Consider the following 21,086-nt stretch of genomic DNA (forward strand, 5'->3'; position numbering starts at 1 on the left):
ATCTATGAAAGTCTCGTCAAAACAGATCCACCCCTGTTCATCCAAAACTATCAAGGACCACATCGACTCCTTGGATCCTGCCCTTGCTGACTTCTGCGATCACTCATTCACCTCTGGAGTCTTCCCATCCCCTCTCAAGCACTCCCTTGTGCACCCCCTTCTTAAGAAACCCTCTTCCGACCCTACCTGCCCAGCTAACTATCGCCCAATCTCTATCACTCCCTTCCTGGGCAAGCTCCTGGAGAAACTGGCCATCTCCCAGCTTAATCTCCATGCTGAATCTGTTGGTAGTCTTCATGACCATCAGTCTGGCTTCAGAGCTTCCAGAAGCACGGAAACTGCTCTCCTGAACATCCGTGAGGACCTGCTCTCGAACCTTGACTCTAACATTCCATGTGTCCTCATTTTGCTTGATCTCTCTTCTGCCTTTGATACTGTCAACCATACCATCCTGCTCAACCGTCTCCGTGATAACCTGGGTATCACTGCTCAGGCTCTGGCGTGGCTGACTTCTTTCCTCTCCAATCGACCCTCCCAGGTCCAACTGGGGTCTTTCCTCTCGGACATCTTTTTCTCTACCTGTGGTGTCCCCCAGGGATCTAACCTCTCCCCCTGGCTGTTCAACCAGTATCTGGCACTTCTCGCCCACCGCATCGCTGCTCTCTGCCCCAACTTTCAGTGCTATGCGGACGATACCCAGCTCATTTTCAGGCTACCCTCGGCCTCCTCTTCTCCTTCCCTCATCTCTGACTGTCTTTCTGCTATCCAGGAATGGTGTGCCGCCAACGACCTCTGCATTAATGCCAGTAAGACTGAGATTCTACTCATCGGCACTCCCACTCCTCCTTCCCTGCAGCTCTCTGGCCAGCCTCTCTGGGCCCTCTTCCTGCTCCTACCTGCAAGGCAAAAAACCTTGGGGTCATCTTCGACTCCACACTCTCCTTCTCTCTTCACATATCCAACGTCTCTAAGAAGTCACACTACCGGCTACACCTCCTCAGAGGTATCCTTCCTTTCCTTCCCCCAGAAGCTCACTGTCTCTAGAGCCCTGGTTCTCTCGAAGCTGGACTATTGTAACAGCCTCTATCTAAATCTGCCCGCCTCTACTCTCCGCCCTTTGTAACTCATCCAGAACAGGACTGCAAGACTTGACTGAAGGACTGCAGGACTGAAATCACTACACTGGCTCCCAGTGACTGCGAGGATCAAGTTCAAAACCCTCTGCATTGTCCACAAGGCCGTCTGGGGCCTTGGGCCAAAATACCTTCAACTCTCTTCCTAAATATCTTCCTTCTCGAGCTCTTCGCTCATCCGCCTCCAACTCCCTCAGGGTCAGCCGTTTCTCCAAAGACGAGTTGGGGGCAGATCTCTCTCCGCTGCAGGGGCCTCCCTCTGGAACAGCCTTCCTGCCTCCCTGAAACTTGAGGAGAACCATCTCCGGTTCCGGAAGCACCTCAAAACCTTCCTCTTTGCCTCCGCTTTCTCTCCCCCTCTCCCTTGCTAATACTACTGAAACTGCACTGAATCTGCAATCTGCAACTGGGCCACTCACCGTTCTCGGTCCTTGGCCCAGCCACTTCTCCCCTGCACTGCCTCCCCGCCAACCCCTGCACTGCGGGACTGTGTCTGTAGCCCTACAGCCCCCCTTCCCAGCACTTGTATGCACTTACCTCGCACTTGCCACCAGCTGGCCCTTGTTATTTATCCTGTATGCTGTATGCTAATAACCCTGTACTGCACTTTCCCCTTCCCCTCTACCCTTGCACTTGCGCGATCTGAATGACACCTGGCCTAGTATGATCGTTGTCTGTCTCCCCTTGTTCCCCCCGCCTCGTCGCACCTTGAAACACTTGTGTATAGGCGTGTTACAAATGCCATATCAAATCATATATACTAAAAACCTATCAAATTCATGATATCTATATCTATGTTCAGTGAAAAAATCTTTTTTAACCCCTTAAGTGCCAAGGACGAGATAGGTCGTCCTTTTTGGCACGTTGTTTTCCTGTAAACTGTAATCCAACCCCCGGGCTATGTGAGGGGGAGGTCCCCCCTCACTGCCAGGGGGCTGGATTACCTTCAATTTCACGTCGGCGTGCGTAATGCACGCCGGTGTGAAAGTCAAATTAATTTTCACTGTGCCAGCCATTTCGGGCTGCCGCAGTGAAAATGAAAGGTGAGTCTGCACCTTTCTCCCCCTCCATCTCCGGCTGTATTTCAAGCCAGCGATCGAGGGAGGTGTCGTTGGAAAGGGGAGATTCTCCGCTTTCCAACGATACCTTTTTGTGAAAGCCTTGCTGGGTGCGGATCGGGCACAGAGTGCCCAGCAATGCCCACTAGACACCAGGGATCTCGGCCACCAAACCATGGGGGCACATATGTGCAGAACCCTGGGGGCAGATGGCTGATCATCTGCCCCCAGGGAGGGGGACAAATTGAAAAAATGTTTTAAAAAATTAAAAATGCAACGAGGTGGGTGGGCCACTAGGCACCAGGGATTTTTTTACTCATGAAAGGGTGGTGTCTTCCCCCTTCAACACCAAGTGGAAAGGGGGGCCACCCCTTGTAGCCCTCCCAGGGGGCAGATATCTGCCCCCAGGCAGGAGTACATGAGGTGGCCCCCATCCAATTGGAGGGGGGGGTGGCCACCAGGAATAAGTGTGCATGCCCCCCAAAGGATGGGGCCTGCAGGTTAGGGCCCCCCTGGAGGCAGATGACTGATCTTCCCCCATGGAAGGGGGCAAAATGAAAAGAAAAAAAAACAAAAGTAGATTTGGGTGGGAGTGGGGGGGCCACTAGCCACCCGGGATTTATTTTATGATGGAAAAGGGGGGTGGCATCCCTTGTAGCCCTCCGTGCGGGCAGATATCTGGTCCTTGGAAGGGGCATCTGCCCCCAGGGAAGTCTGAATGAGATGCCCCCGCCCTGCATTTGGCGTGGTGGGGGGGGAGGGTCACCCCCCATTACATTAGAAAATTATCTGGCGGTTTAGGGTGCCCCTCAGCCCCCCCTAAAGTGCAGCCTGCCATTTTCAATTTCTTTCTTTGTTTACCAAACTTGCCTTGGTGCAGAGGGGCACATTGGTGTGCCAATCTGGCCCCAGGGTGCCCAAACCTTACTGCCCCACCCACTGGGGCGGCCTGTCCCACAATTTTTTGGTGGCCCTCCCCCCGAAAAAGGCCACACCTTTTGTAACACCCAAAGGGTTTGGGGAGACAACCTCAGATTTGGGAACCCAGTGCATTTCCGAAAAGAGGACACCCGTGGGAATCCGCAGAGGTCTGACTTGCGCAAATCGGTCCAGAATTTATTACCCAGAAACCCCGGCAAAGTCCGAAATGTGACAAAAAAACCCCAAATTCCGCACATTTCACTCGGCTCACCCACCGAAACACGCCGCCAACAACACATGGCCTACCGTCCTGCGTTCCCACAGGTGTCCCGATGAAACCGGTATCTCACATGTGTGGGTGCACCTACCTGGGCGCCAAGAGGAAAGCCTAAAACACCCCTAACACCAAGTCTTTTCCGACAGCTGAATGTCACGATTTTTCCAGACTCGCACGCCATACAGATATGGGCCTCGGGTGTCCAAGCCACCAAGGAACCCCATGTATTTCCGAAAAGATTACATCCGTGGGAATCCGCAGAGGTCTGACTCTTCCATTTCTGGTCCATGAAGATGCCCTTCAGTTATATGTAATCAAATACAGTGATCGATTCCCAACCCAGAACTTCTCCAATCATGTCACGGTCCAAAATGGCTCCCTCCTTGAACAATTGTCCTGCTCTCTCTAATCCCCTATCCCTGTGAGTTCCTGAATCCCTGACGATGGAGGTCTATAGGGGTTCCCCACACCAAAGCCATTGGAGAAGGCCAAGTAGAAGCTTATCATTTCTCGTGTTCCTCTTCCAGAGAGCCCATAGAACTCCTAGGGTCGGGTGTTCCCTCAGTCTCTCAGGGATCTGTTTAATAGGAGCCCATATAAGGTCTCTAACATTTCTAGGTTGGGGTTTCCATGTCCTCTAGGTAGGACCAGAACATTCTGAGATTGTCAGTTGAGAGGCCTATTAATATAGGTAGAAGTCTGGGAAACCATAACCTCCAGGGTCTCTAGGGAGTGCAAGCAATGGGCCTATTTATTCTCAGACATTTGTTTCTCCAAATAAATCTACTAAGAGTTGAGTGGAGATCTGTAAAGAAATGTCCTCAGCCACCTCGTTTTCGGCGCTGCTAGGCAAGGAGGAGAAGATCTTGCAGGCATACGGGAGGAAGCTGTACTCCAATGCCTTGCTGCACCTGCGTCAATCCAACGCAGATGCCATGATGGCAACCGTTAACCAGAGTCTTTGGTAGGAAATAGCGGACTTCCTTCCAGAACTTCTAGTGCAGAGCCAGGCACGCTTCAGGGCGGGTTTAGGAGAAGCCAAGCGGGTAGCGCAGGACATCATGGAGTCCACTGTGGCGACCATAGATAACTCTGGCCGGGCCATATACATCGCCACAGACACGAGAAGGACTGCCTGGCTTCGAGCTACTAAGTTTAACCCTGATGTCCAGGAACGCATATTGGACCTTCCATTCGAGGGTAGTGACCTTTCACTCTATCACGGATGAGGAATTAGATGAGAAGAACAGCTCACAAATTGCGACAGTCTTTATCCTAACGAAAGTCGCATCCTCTCTCCGGCAGGGGGCGGGCGTTCGGTGGGTTCCTGTGCTTCCAGGAACAGAGGTCGAGTCAGCACCAGTGCAAACAACAAAGGGGGGGGCAAGGGCTTTTTCCAGTCCCCCTCCTCCGCAGCAGTCTCAGAGGGAAAGAAAGTATGACTCATCCCTTCGGGTCCACCTGTCTCCTGTGGGGGGCAGGCTTGCCTTCCACGTGCTATTTTGGCACCAGAACTTTTCGAACCCCTGGATCCTCTCCAGCTCCTCCCCTCCACTCCCACAGATTGTGACGACAACTCTGTTGGTGGAAATTCGGTCGCTCGTTGAGAGCCAGGCAGTGGACGAAGTCCCAGCCTCCCAGAGAGAATTGGGCTTTTATTCCAGGATTTTCGCCATACAAAAGAAGAACCAGGCTGCCCTGAGAGTTGTGTTGGACCTATCCACCCTCAACCTCTCCCTCCTTCAGAAATTCAAGATGGTTACGCCAGCACTCATTGTGGAGACACTAGACAAGGGAGACTGGATGTGCTCCCTGGATCTGAAGGACGCTTATGTACACGTCCCGATTTGGCAACCACATCGCTCCTTCCTGCGCTTCAGGATCATGGGCTGCCATTTCCAATACAAGGTGCTACCCTTTGGCCTCAACTCAGCCCCCAGGGTATTTCCCAGGCTTATGAATGCAGTGACAGCCCTCCTCAGGGCCTAGGGCCACCACATCTACCTGTACCTGGATAACTGGCTCATCAGGGCGAGATCTCAGGAGGCGGTTATGCACTCTTCCTCCGCACTTATGAACACACTCCATGACCTGGGTTTTACAATAAACCTCAAGAAGTCTCAGCTGCAGCCTATGCAGAGACTGACCTTCCTTGGTTCCAAAATGGCATTTGTGTTCGCTTCTGTGACTCCAACCCAAGTCGAGCCCTTTGTTCCACTTTTTGGCGGGCTTCTCCACAGAAGCCTCCAAAAGTGGTGCCACTCTGTCTGGGTACCACAGGGGGTGTGGGAGGGGGTTTAGGCACCCTGGACTGAGTTGCCTCAGCAACTCAAGTCGCACTCTTGTGTGATTGGCGCCCGGCTCACCACTTAGCATGTTTGAGTGACCGCTAGGCTGAATGAATGGGGGTTTTCTGCATAAAAGCAGGGCTTTGGGGACTGGAACTTCAGAAGTCGCCACAGGACCTAAAGAATCCGAGGAGGGAGAAGCCGAGCCGACCTGCAACGACGACACCACCGGTGGAGCCCTGCTGAACCGTCTCACCACTTTTCCCGACGACAGAGGAGATCTCCAGCCCGGAGAGTCTTCTTCCTTTGACTGGTGGGGATAACCAGTTTGCCCGTCTTTTCACCTTCCTGGACCATCTCGTGTCCGCCTTGCCCGTGCCAAGCACCCCGGAAACCGGAATACCACGGTTTACTACTACCACGAAGAAAAGGGTTTCTTCCCTGGCAGTGCAACGACCTTTAGCTTTCCTCCACGTCGAGACCTCCTCTTCCTCGGGACGAAACACAGACTTGCACCCGCTGCCAGGAACAACTGCCCCCGCTGGAGCGTTCTTCCCATTTTTAGGTACTGTCCCGCCTGGCTTCCCTTGCGACAGATCGTTCGGGGTGAAAGTAAATCCTTGACTTTCTAACCTGAGTTAGCCTGGGGCCTGTTAACTAACTTTTCCTGGCTTGCTCTCAATCTTTTGTGAACTATTTACAAAGACTCTTTGGGCATAACCCCACTGTGTGATCCTGGACACCTTTCGCTTGCTCTCTCTAAGAGTGGGCCTGGCATTTGAACTTCCTTGCTCTCCAGTAGACTTTGCCTAACCTGCCTCACTGTGGTTCTTTGAAAAGTATTGAGATGTGTGTGCTTTTATAACTATGCCTTTTCCCTCCCTTTTTAAATAACTTATTAGAGTGCCATCTTATGTTAAGCGCTCACCTCTGTCTGAAAATAAGTGGTGTTTCTCATTCAGACTTGTCTAATAAGTAATCAGGGTTGTATATACATAATAGTGACTGTGTGTTGAATTTACTTACCTCTTTTTGTGCTAGTGTAATTTACAAGTGTGTCTTTAAATAAATAATGATATACTTTTACACCAAAGCTCTGGTCAGTGTTTGCTTGTGCTAATGTATCTCTGTACCTATTGTGTATACTCTATATACTGCCTAACTCATCTTGAGAGAAGTCTGACTGCTCATCCACAGCTACCAGGTAAATCTGGGTGGTACAGACTGCTACCAATTGGGTTTACTGCCAACCACCTGTAGTCTTAAATCTCTTGCAGTGGTCCCTAAGGGAACTGCACAGGTTTCTGCCTAACAGTCTGTATATTAGAATGATGTTAATGCTAATTCATGCGAGACAGCCCGGGCAGGTGTCAGAGAAATGCGGGTCCGACCAGGCTGACTCGTTTCACATGTATTGGAGCTGCCCAAACATAAATGTATTCTGGGGGGGAAGTGGCGAAAATTCTGGAAGAGGTTATGCAGATACCGCCAGATCTTGCGCCATTAAAATATCTATTTGGGGACATAGGAAAGAGATCTGAGGTGACAATACGGCTCTTTAACATCGCATGTGCGGTGGCTAAAAAGTGCATTCTGCAAAAATTGAAAAGTGCACAGGCACCACAAGTAAATCACTTTCTCAAGGAACTGATGTACGTAAATGAATGTGAGGAGTATTATGTAATGACGCTGCCAAGTTCATGTAAACCGAAGGACATCTGGGCCCCGTTCAGGGTATACTTAAGTGAAATGGACTCAGCCACCAGTAGCCCGGCAAGGCCTAATAATACCTCTGCTCTGTAAATGCTACATAATATGTTGAAAAGCTGTTTCGAATAGCCATGATGTACATAAGCTCGAATTGTCGTGTTGCTGCACTGTTATGTACCACAACTGTTAAAGTTTTAAATAAAGAATGATGTTAATGCTGCTGTTTGCTGTGAGAGAGTGTTTAAGATGCAATATTTCGCAGCCTGCGCTGGTGGTCGTAGATGGAAACATACAAATGTTGTCTATAACTTTCATGGCCACTCCCCCTCCCCCCCCCTCCTCCTCTCCCCCTGTGCCTGTTTTCCTCTCTTTGTGGTATATCACATAGCCTTGGGTTCTGCTATAGAGCATGTAGGCCCAGTGGGTTCCTGTAACCATGTCTCGGTTATGCATGCCACATCCACTGAATCCCTGATGATTAGGTCGTGAACATCTTGGGCGTGTTTATTTAACAATCGAGTGTTGAGCAGGCAGAACTTCAGTTGTCTTAGATTGTCGATACTGTCTTTATGTATATTTATTGTGATTTTTTTTTTTATCAACTTTAGCCGTTTTCCGGCTATGGTCTTGTTTTTTGAGAGGCTGTTACTGTGAAATTATGCGGTCGTTTGTCTCTTTCTAATGCCCTGTGTGCCCTAATTTCTGCCATTTCTAGGCGTGCATGTTGAAGTAGTCTAAAATTCAATGTGTTTACATACTTGTCCCTCATTGTTCTTTCTGTGGGTACCGGGGCGTTTGTAGCGCTTCTGTGACACTCTTAGTTTGTTGGTGAGCCGCTGTCCTGCTTTTAAAGGCACCGGCTGCAGGTCCCTATTAGAGCAATGTGTCCCTGTGTGCTACCTATATGTGTCAGGTTCGCCTCAATACTTGAGCGTTGCTCTGCGGGGTTATTTGTTTGTGTCTTCTGACTTTATACTCAGCGTTCCTGCCTCTTACCCAATTCTTTTATGCTGCTTCAGGGCCTTCCTTTGCTTGATCCCTGCTATTGAGGAGCTTTGTCGCCGTTCATGCCTGGTTGAGGGGGTTGAGGGGTGTGAGGGCTTTCAGACCTTGCACTAGGTGACTTTGTCATATATAACAGCAAAACATTCCAAGTAACTTATGAGACGCTCTAACCGTCGAAGCCGCTATTGTAGGGATCTATGGGACATTTATATTTCTAAGTCAAATTGGGGCCGCGCAAAAGCTTGCTAAATGCTGTGGACTTATTGATATTGTTGCATGTAGCTGTCCAGCTTACCCTGTTGTTAGGGAGAATTCTCTGTTTAGGCTGAATTTCCTAACCTAGTGAGTCCCCCAGCAGCTTTGCTGGATTTTTGGGGTTTATTTTTTTCTCCTGCCAAGAGTGAGACTCTTTTACCCTCACTCTTGGGCATGACTTGAGAGTGTTTCTGTGACTTGCTATGTGCTTATGGGCTATGGGGTATTTTTTCCCCATAGGCTATCATTGGTTTTTGAATGTGTGTTACACAGCACCCTCAGTGCAGTAACACAGGGGTGTCATAGAGACCCCCAAACATAGACTCCACACCCTGGGACTGACTACTGTCTCCCTGGGTCTGTAAAGTCCCCATTGACTTTACTAGTCTTAACTTGGGAATTTAACCAGTACCAACCATCATACTGTGGAAGTACTGGCAATTAGATTGCCCCTGGGTTTGTTGTCGAGGGGGTACTGTCCCGTCCCCCCTCGCCGAGTTTCTGGCTGGTGGCAGTGGATACCACGGAAATATTCCACCGGAATATTTCCCAATGGGATTTCCCATTGATTTTAATGCACCACTTTTTGGTGCAATGTTAAAGATGCCGCTGGTTTATTTATTTAATATAAATTCACCGGTTGGGATTTTTTGTCAGAACTCGCCGCCAAAATGGCGTCTAGGTTCACTTCAGTAACCCTGAACCCGAGTCGAGCCTTTGTTCCACTTTTGGCGGGCTTCTGCACAGAAGCCCTCCAAAGTGGTGCCATTCTGTCTGGGTACCACAGGGGGTGTGGGAGGGGGTTTAGGCACCCTGGACTGAGTTGCCTTGCCAACTCATGTCGCTCTCTGGTGTGATTGGCCCAAGTGGTGAGCCACCCCGCTCACCACTTAGCATGTTTGAGTGACAGCTAGGCTGTATGAAAGGGGGTTTGCTGCATAAAAGCAGGGTTTTTGGGACTGGTTCTTCAGAAGTCGCCACAGGACCTAAGAAGCCGAAGAGGGAGAAGCCGAGCCGACCTGCCAAGACGACACCACCGGTGGAGCCCTGCGGAACCGTCTCACCACTTTTCCCGACGACAGAGGAGATCTCCCGCCTGGAGAGTCTTCTTCCCTTGACTGGTGGGGACAACCAATTTCTGCCTTCTTTTCGCCGCCCTGAAGCATCTCGTGGCCGCCTTGCCTGTGCCAAGCACCCCGGCAACCGGGATACCACTTTTTACCTCAACCGCGAAAGAGGGGTAACACCCTTTTAACCGGAAAATCTCCACTGCTGGTTCCTTCCCTGGTAGTGCAACGACCTTCAGCTTTCCTCCACGACGAGATCTTCTCCTCCTCTGGATGACGCCGCGACTTGCAACCACTACCAGGAACAACCGCCCCCGCTGGAGGATCCTTTCCATTTTAAAGGTACCGTGTTCCGCCCGGCTTCCCTTGCCACCGATTGTACGAGGTAGATTTAGCCCTCGGCTCTCGACCCTGGGTAAGCCTGGGACACCCTAACTAAACTTTTCTTAACTGGGAAAAACCTTTTCTACTCACCTTTAAAGACTTGTGACATTGTGTGATCTTGGGCATCTTTTTGCCTGGCTTTCCCTAGAGTGGGCCTGGCAACCGAACTTCCTTGCTCCTCAATAGACTGCCTTTTTACACTCACCGTGAATCTCTGAAGTGTTTTGCCTTGCTGTTTTCACTTCTTTTGCCTTTTCACTCCCTTTTAACTAACTTGTTGGAGTGCCATCTAACGTTAAGCGCTCACCTCTGTTTGGAAATAAGTGGTGTTAACTTAGACTTGTCCAACAAATAACTAGGGATGTACATATGAGTAATAGTGACTGTGTTTTGACTTACTTACCTTTTCTGTGCTAGTGTAATTTATGAGTGTGTCTTTTAAATAAATAATTATATACTTTTACACCTAGCTCTGGTCAGTGTTTGCTTGTACTATTGTGCCTCTGTACCTATTATGTATGCTCTGTATACTGCCTAACTCTTCTTGAGGGAAGTCTGACTGCTCAGCCACAGCTACCAGGTAAACCTGGGTGGTACAGACTGCTACCAAGTGAGTTTACTGCCAAACACCTGTAGTCTTAAATCTTTTGCAGTGGTCCCAAAGGGAACTGCACAGGTTTCTGTCTAACACCTGTGGGGCCCGCCTCACCCACAGCAGCAGTTCTAAGGTTACAAGAAGGGGCACCAGCGACAGTTCCAGCTTGCAGCACCCCTAACAGCCTTGGGGCTCACAGTTAGGGAATTATAGCCAAAGCAGCAGTGTGCGGGTCAGTTAAACAGTTATGGTAATTTGGTACGGCTCCTGTCATTTCCAAATTGATTGGCAGATGCTGATGGGGCCATTGAGGTAGTAGTGGGCAATCGGACGTGGGTTCGGTTTGCACCCCCAATTAAGTACCAGACTTTGCAGACAGCGAAGGTGGGCGAAAAGAGTAGCGTGGCATGCTCTGCCTGGGTGGAGAAGATATTCAAGGTGTCCGAGGCATCTGTAGCTCAAGCGGCCAGCATCCGCTTATGTTATGGCTGTGCAGTGGTACCTGAGGTATCGGATGCGGATCCCGATCAGGAAAAGGGTGACGGGGCGGGGGTGGGGGTGTAGTTGTGAGCGCAGCAAGTTAGTAGATTTTGCAGTGTCAAGGCGCTGTTTGTATCCGTACCTGGGTAGTAAAGTGTGTAATAGTACAGAGTCACTCTGGAGCTGTCTTATAGCACAGGAAACAATGTTATCTGGTAAGGCCAAGTATCTCTTCCATCCAACCATAAATCTCAACCATTTAGCTGTTAATATAGTAACATGGAAATTTAGTATTAAGCCAACTTCTTGTTGTGCTGCTTTTGAAATCAATATGCATTTTTTGTTAATTTTCTCTCATGTAATTTAGTGGCTATGTAGTCTAATCTCACTGCTGAAGCAGTTCCATTTTATATAATGTTTGGGCTTTTTTGACTTGATGATGTCAAATGACCCAATATATATGTGCTGTGGAGAAGTGTATTACAACTGTGCTCTGAATCAGAGCACATGTCATGAAGTAAGCTATACCATGCATGGCCTCTGCTTAACTTCTATGCCCTGTTCTGTGCAAGAGGGTCTTCTCTTTGTCACACTTACTAAACTGCACGCACTTAGTCAAATGTCTTTGGACTGTATTTGACATTTTTCATGTTCAACGTTGCGTCATCATTTTATGACTGTGATGATGGATGCCTCCTTTAAAGACTGGGGTGCACACTTGAATGGCTCAAAGCTGAATGGCTTATGGTCCCTGACAGAGAAAAAACGTCACATAAACCTGTTGGAGCTAAGGGCTATCAGACTGACGTTGATGGCCTTTTTGCCTTCATTACAAGGGTCATTACAACTGTCCTGATCATGACCGACAACACAGTGGATATGCACTGCCTCAACAAGAGAGGTGGTGTGGGGGTTCCTACCCCTGTGCAGGGAGGCAATGCCACACTGGTTTTGGGCATTACAGATTGTGATCTCCTTGTTGATGGTTTATGTGGCTGAGAACACAACAGCTGGTGCCCTGAGCATACAATAGCTTTGCCTTAGGGGGGACCCTGCAAGTAGATCTGCTCAGCTCCAGTTCCGACAGGAGGTTTAGGCTGTTCAGTTCAAGGGAATTTCTCACAAGAGGAGCACTGGGAGTTGTGTTTGTGGTGTAGTGGAACTATGCACTTCTATATCGCACTGAGGAAGGAGCTTGTCGAGGGATCCCAGATAGCTGAAGTTGGAATAATGTATCTAAACTGAGGAATATGTGGGAAGAGCATACATCAGAAAGAACCTTACCGGGAGGTAAGTCATTTGTTCTTATGTGTTCCTAGTTACTTAGCCACGTACAGGCCCTAGTGGACCTAGAAGCTCCACTCCCAAACAAAACCTCTAGGCCTAAGGACAAAAACACAAGAGTGGTTCACATAGGAACTCCTCGAACAGAAAAAACTCAAAAGAAAAAGGGAATATGAGTGGAAAAAAGAACCCACACCGGACAAGAAAACACTTTGGAAAATCAGTGAGAAACCCTATAAAGAAATGATAATTGAGGCAAAAAAGAACTACTATGACAAACCGATCTCAGCGGCAGCCAACTCCACCAGCAAACGCTTCAATATATTGAAATCTATTGATAAACCAAAAGGCATCACCCCCACATTCTCGCCCACCCAAGAAGAATGTGACGCAACTCAGATAGCATTTTTTAACAAAATTGATAAGGCCAGGAATATTATAGCCAAATCCCAAGCGGCTACCAAGTCACCCACTCAAGACTTACCAGAGGAACTTACTCACCAGACGACCCAATTTAGGTTCAAGCCCATTACTGCCAACGACATGATAAAAGCCATGGCATCCATGAAACCCACCACTTGCGCCAAAAACATTCTCCCGGCCAGCATCATCTTAGACCACCCTGACATCTTTGCACCAGCCTTAACTAAAGTGATAAACTCATCTTTCCACGATCAAATCATCCCTAAAAGTTTAAAACTGGTAACAGTCACCCCCACCCCCAACTTGTTAAAAAACCGAATCTAGACCAAAGGGACCCAAACAACCTAAGGCCCATAACCAATTGCAACTTTATACTTAAAATAATGGACAAGATTGCCACCACACAGCTCCAAGAACACGTAGAAAGCTCAGACCTCCTCAACCACCAACAGTCTGGGTTCGATCTGCGCATAGCACAGAAACATCTATGCTGGATCTACAGACTAAGATGCTCAACATCATTGATCAGGGGAAAGCCGGCTTGCTCATTCTCTTGGACCTGAGCGCTGCTTTCAACCTATTAGATCACAACCTACTCAAGACAGCACTAAAAAAAAACAGCAAACTGCTCAGATGAAGCAATAAGCTGGATCATGTCTTTCCTACAAAACAGAACATCTAGAGTTCATTGGGGAAATCTATTCTCAATAGAAAAGAAATCACCTGTGGAGTGCCACAGGAAGCCAGCCTGTCCCCACTCATGTTTAACATATACCTTAGGTTTCTCTGCATAGTCCTCGACAACATCCACACGTTCTTTACCAATTACGCTGACGACACTCCGCTGGTAATTGAACTAAGTGGAGACCATCAAAAGGACAACAAAAAGTTAAGCCTAGTTTACAACGCGGTAGAGCAATGGATGGACCAAAATTGGATGTGCCTAAACGTCAACATAACAGAGCTTATGGTCTTTGGCTGCAATCTTGTCAGATCTAAGCTCCATCCTGCATACAACACCTTCACCATCAAAAATACCCACATTAAGGTCCTAAACAAGGTTAAAACCTTGGGGATGATGCTAGAAGCATCCTTGGGATCAGATGCCCAAACCCTTTACGTTAAAGAAAAGTGCTCATACCACCTGCGCTTACTAAAAGCCATAAGACCCTACTTATCTGAGGAAAATAGCGCCACGGTCGCAAGAGCTACCATCTTATCTCGCCTAGACTATGGCAATGCCCTAATTCTAGGATCTAATAAAAACTGCTACCACAGCTACCAAGTTCTGCAAAACCAATGCAGTGAGAATCATTAAGCAAAAAAACAGGAATTCGCACATCAGCGAAGCCAGGAAGGAACTTCACTGGCCAAAAATTGGAGTGTGTCCAATTTAAATCCCTCGCGCTCACGCATAGATGTATTTTTGGCAAAGCCCCTGCATACCTGAAAACTAAAATCATTCCATACAAACATTTACCGGGCCAGGTAAATCCTTCCCTATAACCGTAGCAGGCCTTTGGAACAACCTCCCTGGCCAGTTAAGGATGGAAGCAAATTACCAACGCTTTCGCAAACAACTGAAAACCCACATCTTCAAGTAATACATATACTACAACCTGCCCACCTACCTATGCAGCTCTGTCTCATGCTACGTGTTTTATTGTCTTACTATTTGTGTTCTTGTCTCTGAGCCCCGAAGCTCGAGAGCTACCGGCGCAATATAAATAAATAAATAAATAGGTAGATAGGGTGCGTTTTCATATGCAAGCCGAGATGAAAATATGATCATCAAAACTGATTTGAATGGGTACATAAGTGTAAAATACACGAAGCGGTCCCTGTCCAATTTGTTGTTTGAATGACTGACCTGAATCAAGAAGAAATCCCTACTAAGAGCCACGTTCACTGCAACAGGGCACAGGTTCAAAGAGCACAGCCAAAACACAGAACAATGCAGATTATGGTGACCGCATACTTCGAGAAATTTGAGCTGTGTGATATAGATTGAGGACAGAAGGTTGGATTGGGTTCTTAGAAGTGCTTAAACTGCTGCAAGTGAAATGCAATAGAAAATTAAACTGGTCAATACTTAATACATGTTTCAAAAACACCTTATTCTAATTATTCTAGTGTGTGTAAACCTAATTTGTTTATATGAATGTGAGAATTGATTTTATTTTATTTCAAAGAGTTACCTCAGGAGTAGAGTCTTTTTGGTGTATGGTTTGAGACTGTTCCCAGCAACACCACCTATGCCACAAAATCGACCAATGGTTGGTCTACTTGGGTGTGTGAGAAAGGGCTCCTTTATTACTCTACTCCAGTTTTGTCATGTGTTCAGGGTGAAAATAGGTAGAAACCTAATTTCTACCCCCTACATTGTGGGCTGACTTTTGCGCAATGGCCAGGATATCAGAATAGTGTTAGTGCCTGACCACCCCACTGAGCCACGTTCACATGCCTCATGCTCACCCCACCTCTCCCAAAAATAATTTTCTTTTTTTTAGAAAAAGTTAACACAACCGAAAACTCTTTTGGCCAAAGGTCCTAAATAGTATTGTTTTTCATATTAATTTGTACTTTTCTTTGACTTTGACGGGCAGGGAAAATGAATAAATTATTATCTTTACAGCAATACAACTAAACTGTTTAGAATATTATTCCTACGCATGCCTTGCAGTGCTAGTGGCCCGCAGAACATCACTGAGTTCTGTAAATGTTGCCACAGGAATTGGCAAGCTTTCCTGTAGATCGCCATCACACATTGACCTTGTAGGCATGCTTCACTCCCAGACAGCTTCCTTGAATACAGCCCCCCCTTCAGTGTTGCTATCCTCAGAACTTTCTCCTGTGCTTTTTAATTGTGAGTCTGGGAGTTTGGCTTTTCCAGCCAAGCTCCCAGATGTTGGAAATTTTTGTATCCAGATCTAAGTTGAAACATTCTTGCTCTTTTTGACTGGATGGTGTTGTGGCTCTTGACAGCCCTCTCTGTTCTGTGCTCCTTTCTGTGGACGGGTTTGGTGGTCTTCCTCTTCCAGATCCATCTGCTGCTCTATTCTCCCTAGCTGGGTGGTTTTGTATCTCGCAAGAAAGAACTGTCTTATGACCTACTCCTACAGACCTCAGTCCTTGGCTTGTCCTGTCTCTGGTTTGGGTGCTGTGGACTGTTTCTCTCCATATGAGAATATTTCTGCTGGGACATAATTGGATTTAGGGGTGCAGGAAGGCTTTGTCCTGTCAGAGTGGTGTGGTCAACAGGTAAGGTCGCAGCAGATACCACCCATGCTACGAAACGCAGCCTAACCTAGAGAAGAAGCTTACTGATACCCTTGAAGCTGTGGATTGATCATAAGACTTGAGTAGTGACTTCATTCTGAGAGTTAGGTGCGAAGTCCCTAACCATCTATCATGAGAAGCAATGTGGTAATAATGACAAGTTGAGGCATTGGGGCAAGTGAGAGCCTAACAGAAAGGCATATACATCTATATAAAAAAGACATTGGGGTTGAAATGTGTTGCTTTTGCATTGTTTGTTCTGCCTACGAGTGCCTGTATTGTGCAGATACAATGAATGTGTGTTTCGTTTTCTTTAAAGGTCTTATGCTTCAGGATTTGATTTCCGCTAAACTGATCTCAGAGTACATTATAGTCCAGATCCCACAATCTATCAATGGACTGCAAGGCAGCACTCGGGTAAGAGATGCACAACTTTTGGATTCTGTGCTGGATGCTGTGTCACAAAGTAACCTGACTTCATTTGGTTTGTTTGGGAATCTTTGACTTCTTATTGCTAATTATTCTTTTGAGTTGATCTCTCTGCAACTTCGGTGACTTGACATGGCCTGCAATACTATAGTCTTCCATCTACTGTGAACGTGCCATGTTTGCAGTGATATCGTTTACTAGTGCCCTTTTGTAATCTTTGGTGCAAGTGCATTTTACACAGAACAGTATTTAGCTGTGTTCATTCACCTCATGCAGTTGAACAATTCTTCATGGGAAAGTAAGGGTAGTAGAAAATATTGGCTTTAAAGCAGGCAAATGAGATGCAGATGAAAAAGAAGATTAAAGACATTTAAGAAAATGAGATGAAAACAGATTTCTTGGTTGTTGAGGTTGAAGAGAAAGATTTTCACTATTTCCCAAAAAGACTTTAGGAATTGTTAAGTTGGTACTTCTACAAGGAATTAGTTCCAGGTTGAGACTGCCACTTTAAAGCTTGTTTGAGTCAAAGTTGTGACTTTTAGGGCCTCGCTGTACTGTTATTTCTGATGTCTCTTGTGGGATATATTGACTCACTCAACAGTATTTCACCACATCACCAAGCTGCATTTGCGCAAGAAAACAGCAAATGGCTGCGCTGGCTCCTGTGCGCACCAGGACCTATAAACAGTGTTTTTTTGCAGCAACAAAAAGATGGCTGCACCGTCCTGCCAAGGACACTTCAGGCAGGATGGAACAAGGGGACACACTGAAGGAGCGTGCCAATGTGTTCTGAAATATATAAATAGAATAAAGTGAAAATGCAGCACTGCTTTGCTGAAAACCCAAAATTCCCCTTCAAAATGAAACTTTTTCACCCTTTAAAAATGCTGCTTTGACGCTAATTCAATCTGTTCTGTCTAAAAGTACTGTGATTAAAAAGGCCCTGCCATGCCCAGGATATTTCATTGTGCTTCACCAAAACCGGGCATAATTTCTGAATGACAGGCCCTGTCAAACCAACTGTGAGCGAAATCAACTAGCAACTTTACTTTTACCCGCACAGGAACACGCATTTATTTCTTTCGAAAAGTATCCAAAAGCTCAGCAGTTCAAAGAGACTCTAACTCTCTGAGCCAGGTCAGTTTCAATATATCTGTGCTTCAGACAAAACTCCTGCATTTAAGAAAATGACTTTGGCTGCAAAGACAGTGTGGGAATCTGATGGAGCTGCCAAGCCGAATTTAAAGAAAGAAATACTAGCTTTTCACCACACATGTAAAAATGGGTGTTAGGGAGAATTCTCTGTTAAGGCTAATTTCCCAAACCTAGTGAGTCCCCCAGCCGCTTTGCTGGATTTATGGGGGTTTATTTTTTTCTCCTGCTAAGACTGAAACTCTTTTTCTCCCACTCTTGGGCAAGATTTGAAAATGTCCTTTGACTATGTAATGTGTTTTATGGGCTATGGGGTCTTTTACTCCGTAGGGCTTCATGTGTTTTTGGTATGTATGTTACACAGCACCCTCAGTGCAGTAACACAGGGGTGTCATAGTGACCCCCACACATAGACTCCATACCCTGGGACTGACTACTGTCTCCCAGGGCATGTAAAGTCACCATTGGCTTTACTAGTTTTGAATTGTGAACAGAACCAGTACAAACCATCATATTGTGGAAGTACTGGTAGGGGTAATTTGATTGCCTCTGGGTCTGTTTTCCAAGGGGACACTGTCCAGTCCCCCTTGTCGAGTTTCTGGCTGGTGGCAGTGGATACCACGCGAAATATTCCACCTGAATATTTCCTATGGGATTTTCCCATTCATTTTAAATGCACCAATTTTTTGGTGTAATGTTAAAGATACCGCCGGGTTATTTATTTAATATTTATTCACCGGTTGGGTCTTTTTGCTAGGACTCGGTTTTAAAATGGCATTTGTGTTCGCCTCTGAAACTCTAACCCAAGTCGAGCCCTTTGTTCCACTTTTTGGCGGGCTTCTCCACAGAAGCCCTCCAAATGGTGCCACTCTGTCTGGGGTCAACAGGATGTGTGGGAGTGGGATTAGGCACCCTGGACTGAGTTGCCTTGGCAACTCAAGTCGCACTCTTGTGTGATTGGCCCATTGGTGAGCCGCCCGGCTCACCACTTAGCATGTTTGAGTGACAGCTAGGCTGATAAATGGGGATTTTTCTGCATAAAAGCAGGGCTTTGGGGACTGGAACTTCAGAAGTCGTCACAGGACCTAAAGAATCCGAAGAGGGGAGAAGCTGAGCCATCTACAACGACGACACCACCGGTGGAGCCCTGCTGTACGAACTCACCACTTCCCCGATGACAGAGGAGATCTTCTTCCAGGAGTCTTCTTCACTTTGAGCTGGTGGGACCAACCAGTTCTCCTTTTTCGCCTTCCTGGATCATCTTGTGGTCGAATCGCCCGTGCCAAGCACCCCGGCGGCCGGATAGCCACGCTTCACCACTACCGCGAATAAAAGGGGCATACCTTTTAACCGGGAAACTTCGCGGCTGGTTTCTTCCCTGGCATTGCAACGACCTCCAGCTTTCCTCCACGTCGAGATCTTCTCTTCCCCTGGACGAAGCCCCAACCTGCACCCACTGCCAGGAACAACTACCCCCGCTGGAGCTTTCTCACCAGATTGTCCAAGGTGTCCCGTAAATCCTTTACTCTCTATCCTGGGGTGACCTCGGACCTGCTAATTTTCCCTTTCTGAACTGATCCAACCTCTTTTGACTTTTCTGCAAGGACTTTGAGTGCATTTCCACTGTGTGATCTTGGGCACATTCCGCCTTGCTCTCTCCAAGAGTGGGCCTGGCCTATGAACTTTTTGCTATACAGTAGACCCTGCCTTTCTTGACTTACTGTGGTTCCTTAAAAGTGTTGGTAGTGTGTTATTTTCCTATTCTGCCTTTTCTCTCCCTTTTTAAACAAATTATTGAAGTGCCATCTACGGTTACACGCTCACCTCTGTTTTTGCTAAATAAGTGGTGTCTTAACCTAGACTTGTCGAATAATTAACTAGGGAGGTGTATATGCTTATAGTGACTGTGTTTGAACTTGCTTGACATACTAGTGCCAGTGTATTTTTTACAAGTGTGTTTTTAAATAAATAATTATATACTTTTATACCAAAGCTCTGGTCAGTGTTTGCTTGTGCTACTATTGTGTATACTCTATATACTGCCTAACTCTTCTTGAGAGAAGTCTGACTGCTCAGCCACAGCTACCAGGTAAATCTGGGTGGTGCAGACTGCTACCAATTGGGTTTAGTGCTTACTCCTGTAGTCTTAAACTTTTTGCAGTGGTCCCTAAGGGAACTGCACAGGTTTCTGCCTAACACTGGGCCTTTCCAAACTGAAGGGAAACAAATGGGCAGTTTAAAAAGGAAATTGTGGAATGAAAGCTTGCATTACCTAGCAATGTGAGGGGGTTGTGTTGTTGGTGATAATACACACATGGGCTATTTTATTCCACAGGTTTGTTTTAATTCAGGATCCAAAATAAGAAAATAAAGATTTTAAAACACATGGGCTGAATTTGCAAGCTCTCAAAAACCAGTTATTCCAGATGTCAGAGCTAAAAGCTTCCCGCTAGGAAGGGAGCCACACCATAAACTCTCAGTAGAGACTAACACCCCACTGATAATTACAGGGTGGGAAAGAATCTAGGCTGGGGTGAGCCCGCTGACAATGGAGCTCCCAGTGCCAGGAAGTTTGAAGTGTGAAGGGGCAATAAAACCTTCAATCAAGCTCAGAAACCCCCACCTTGTTTTGAAGGAAATGACAGTTGGTAGTAGTTGAAGGAAGAAAAATAAAATGATCCAGTGACAAAGGACTGCCATTTGTTTCCAAAGACTATTTCATAAATAAACTTTAAAGACTTTTATCCCTGCAGCAAGACTTTGTAAAAATGTAAGATTTTTGCAGTATAAAAGTGATTTTATTTTTGGGCTTTCTTTTAAGACTTGGTAGAATTCATTAACACCTTGGGGACAGAAATGGCAAAATATTGCAGATAACCAGAAAAGCATCCATGTTGCAAACGCAAAGTTTTGTACATACATCCCTTACGATCATCCTCACCCCTGTATAAAGTCCCATTGAAAAGCGCGAAACAATCCTCTCACGGACTGGAGGATTGGACTGCAATGTGCTGCACAAAATATGTAACCTGTGTATATAATTTGCTAAGAGATTGAAATTGTTTGTTTGTGGCAAAATCAGATTTTAGTAAATTAATTTTGGGAGGTTTTTGGACCTTGTAAAAGTTGCATCATAAATCTGACATAATTTTCCTGAAATCCAACCAGCTGAGAGCAAGGCGGAGACGATCACCCTTGTCCAATCCCGTTGTTAGAGACGTGTTTAGTTAAGCCTGCCCCAGTCATATACTTTGATGATGTCACTATGCATTATAAATAAGAGTCCCTGACAAGACTCTAGACGCACAAACTTCCTGATTTTCCTGCGCCGGCGTCCTCTTCCATC

General features: G+C 46.8%; 1 protein-coding gene across 1 annotated transcript in view; it reads left to right on the top strand.

Moving 5' to 3' along the window:
• Positions 1 to 21,086, top strand: part of MCM3AP (minichromosome maintenance complex component 3 associated protein) — a 1,669,219-nt gene that overhangs the window by 1,420,857 nt on the left and 227,276 nt on the right. The window contains exon 23 of the mRNA XM_069616041.1: positions 16,479 to 16,576. Within this exon, the coding sequence (XP_069472142.1) occupies positions 16,479 to 16,576 (98 nt within the window). The remainder of the gene's footprint in view (positions 1 to 16,478; positions 16,577 to 21,086) is intronic.

Source organism: Ambystoma mexicanum, chromosome 9 (assembly GCF_040938575.1).
Source record: "Ambystoma mexicanum isolate Mex_15411 chromosome 9, UKY_AmexF1_1, whole genome shotgun sequence".
In the NCBI taxonomy this organism is placed as follows: Eukaryota; Metazoa; Chordata; class Amphibia; order Caudata; family Ambystomatidae; genus Ambystoma; species Ambystoma mexicanum.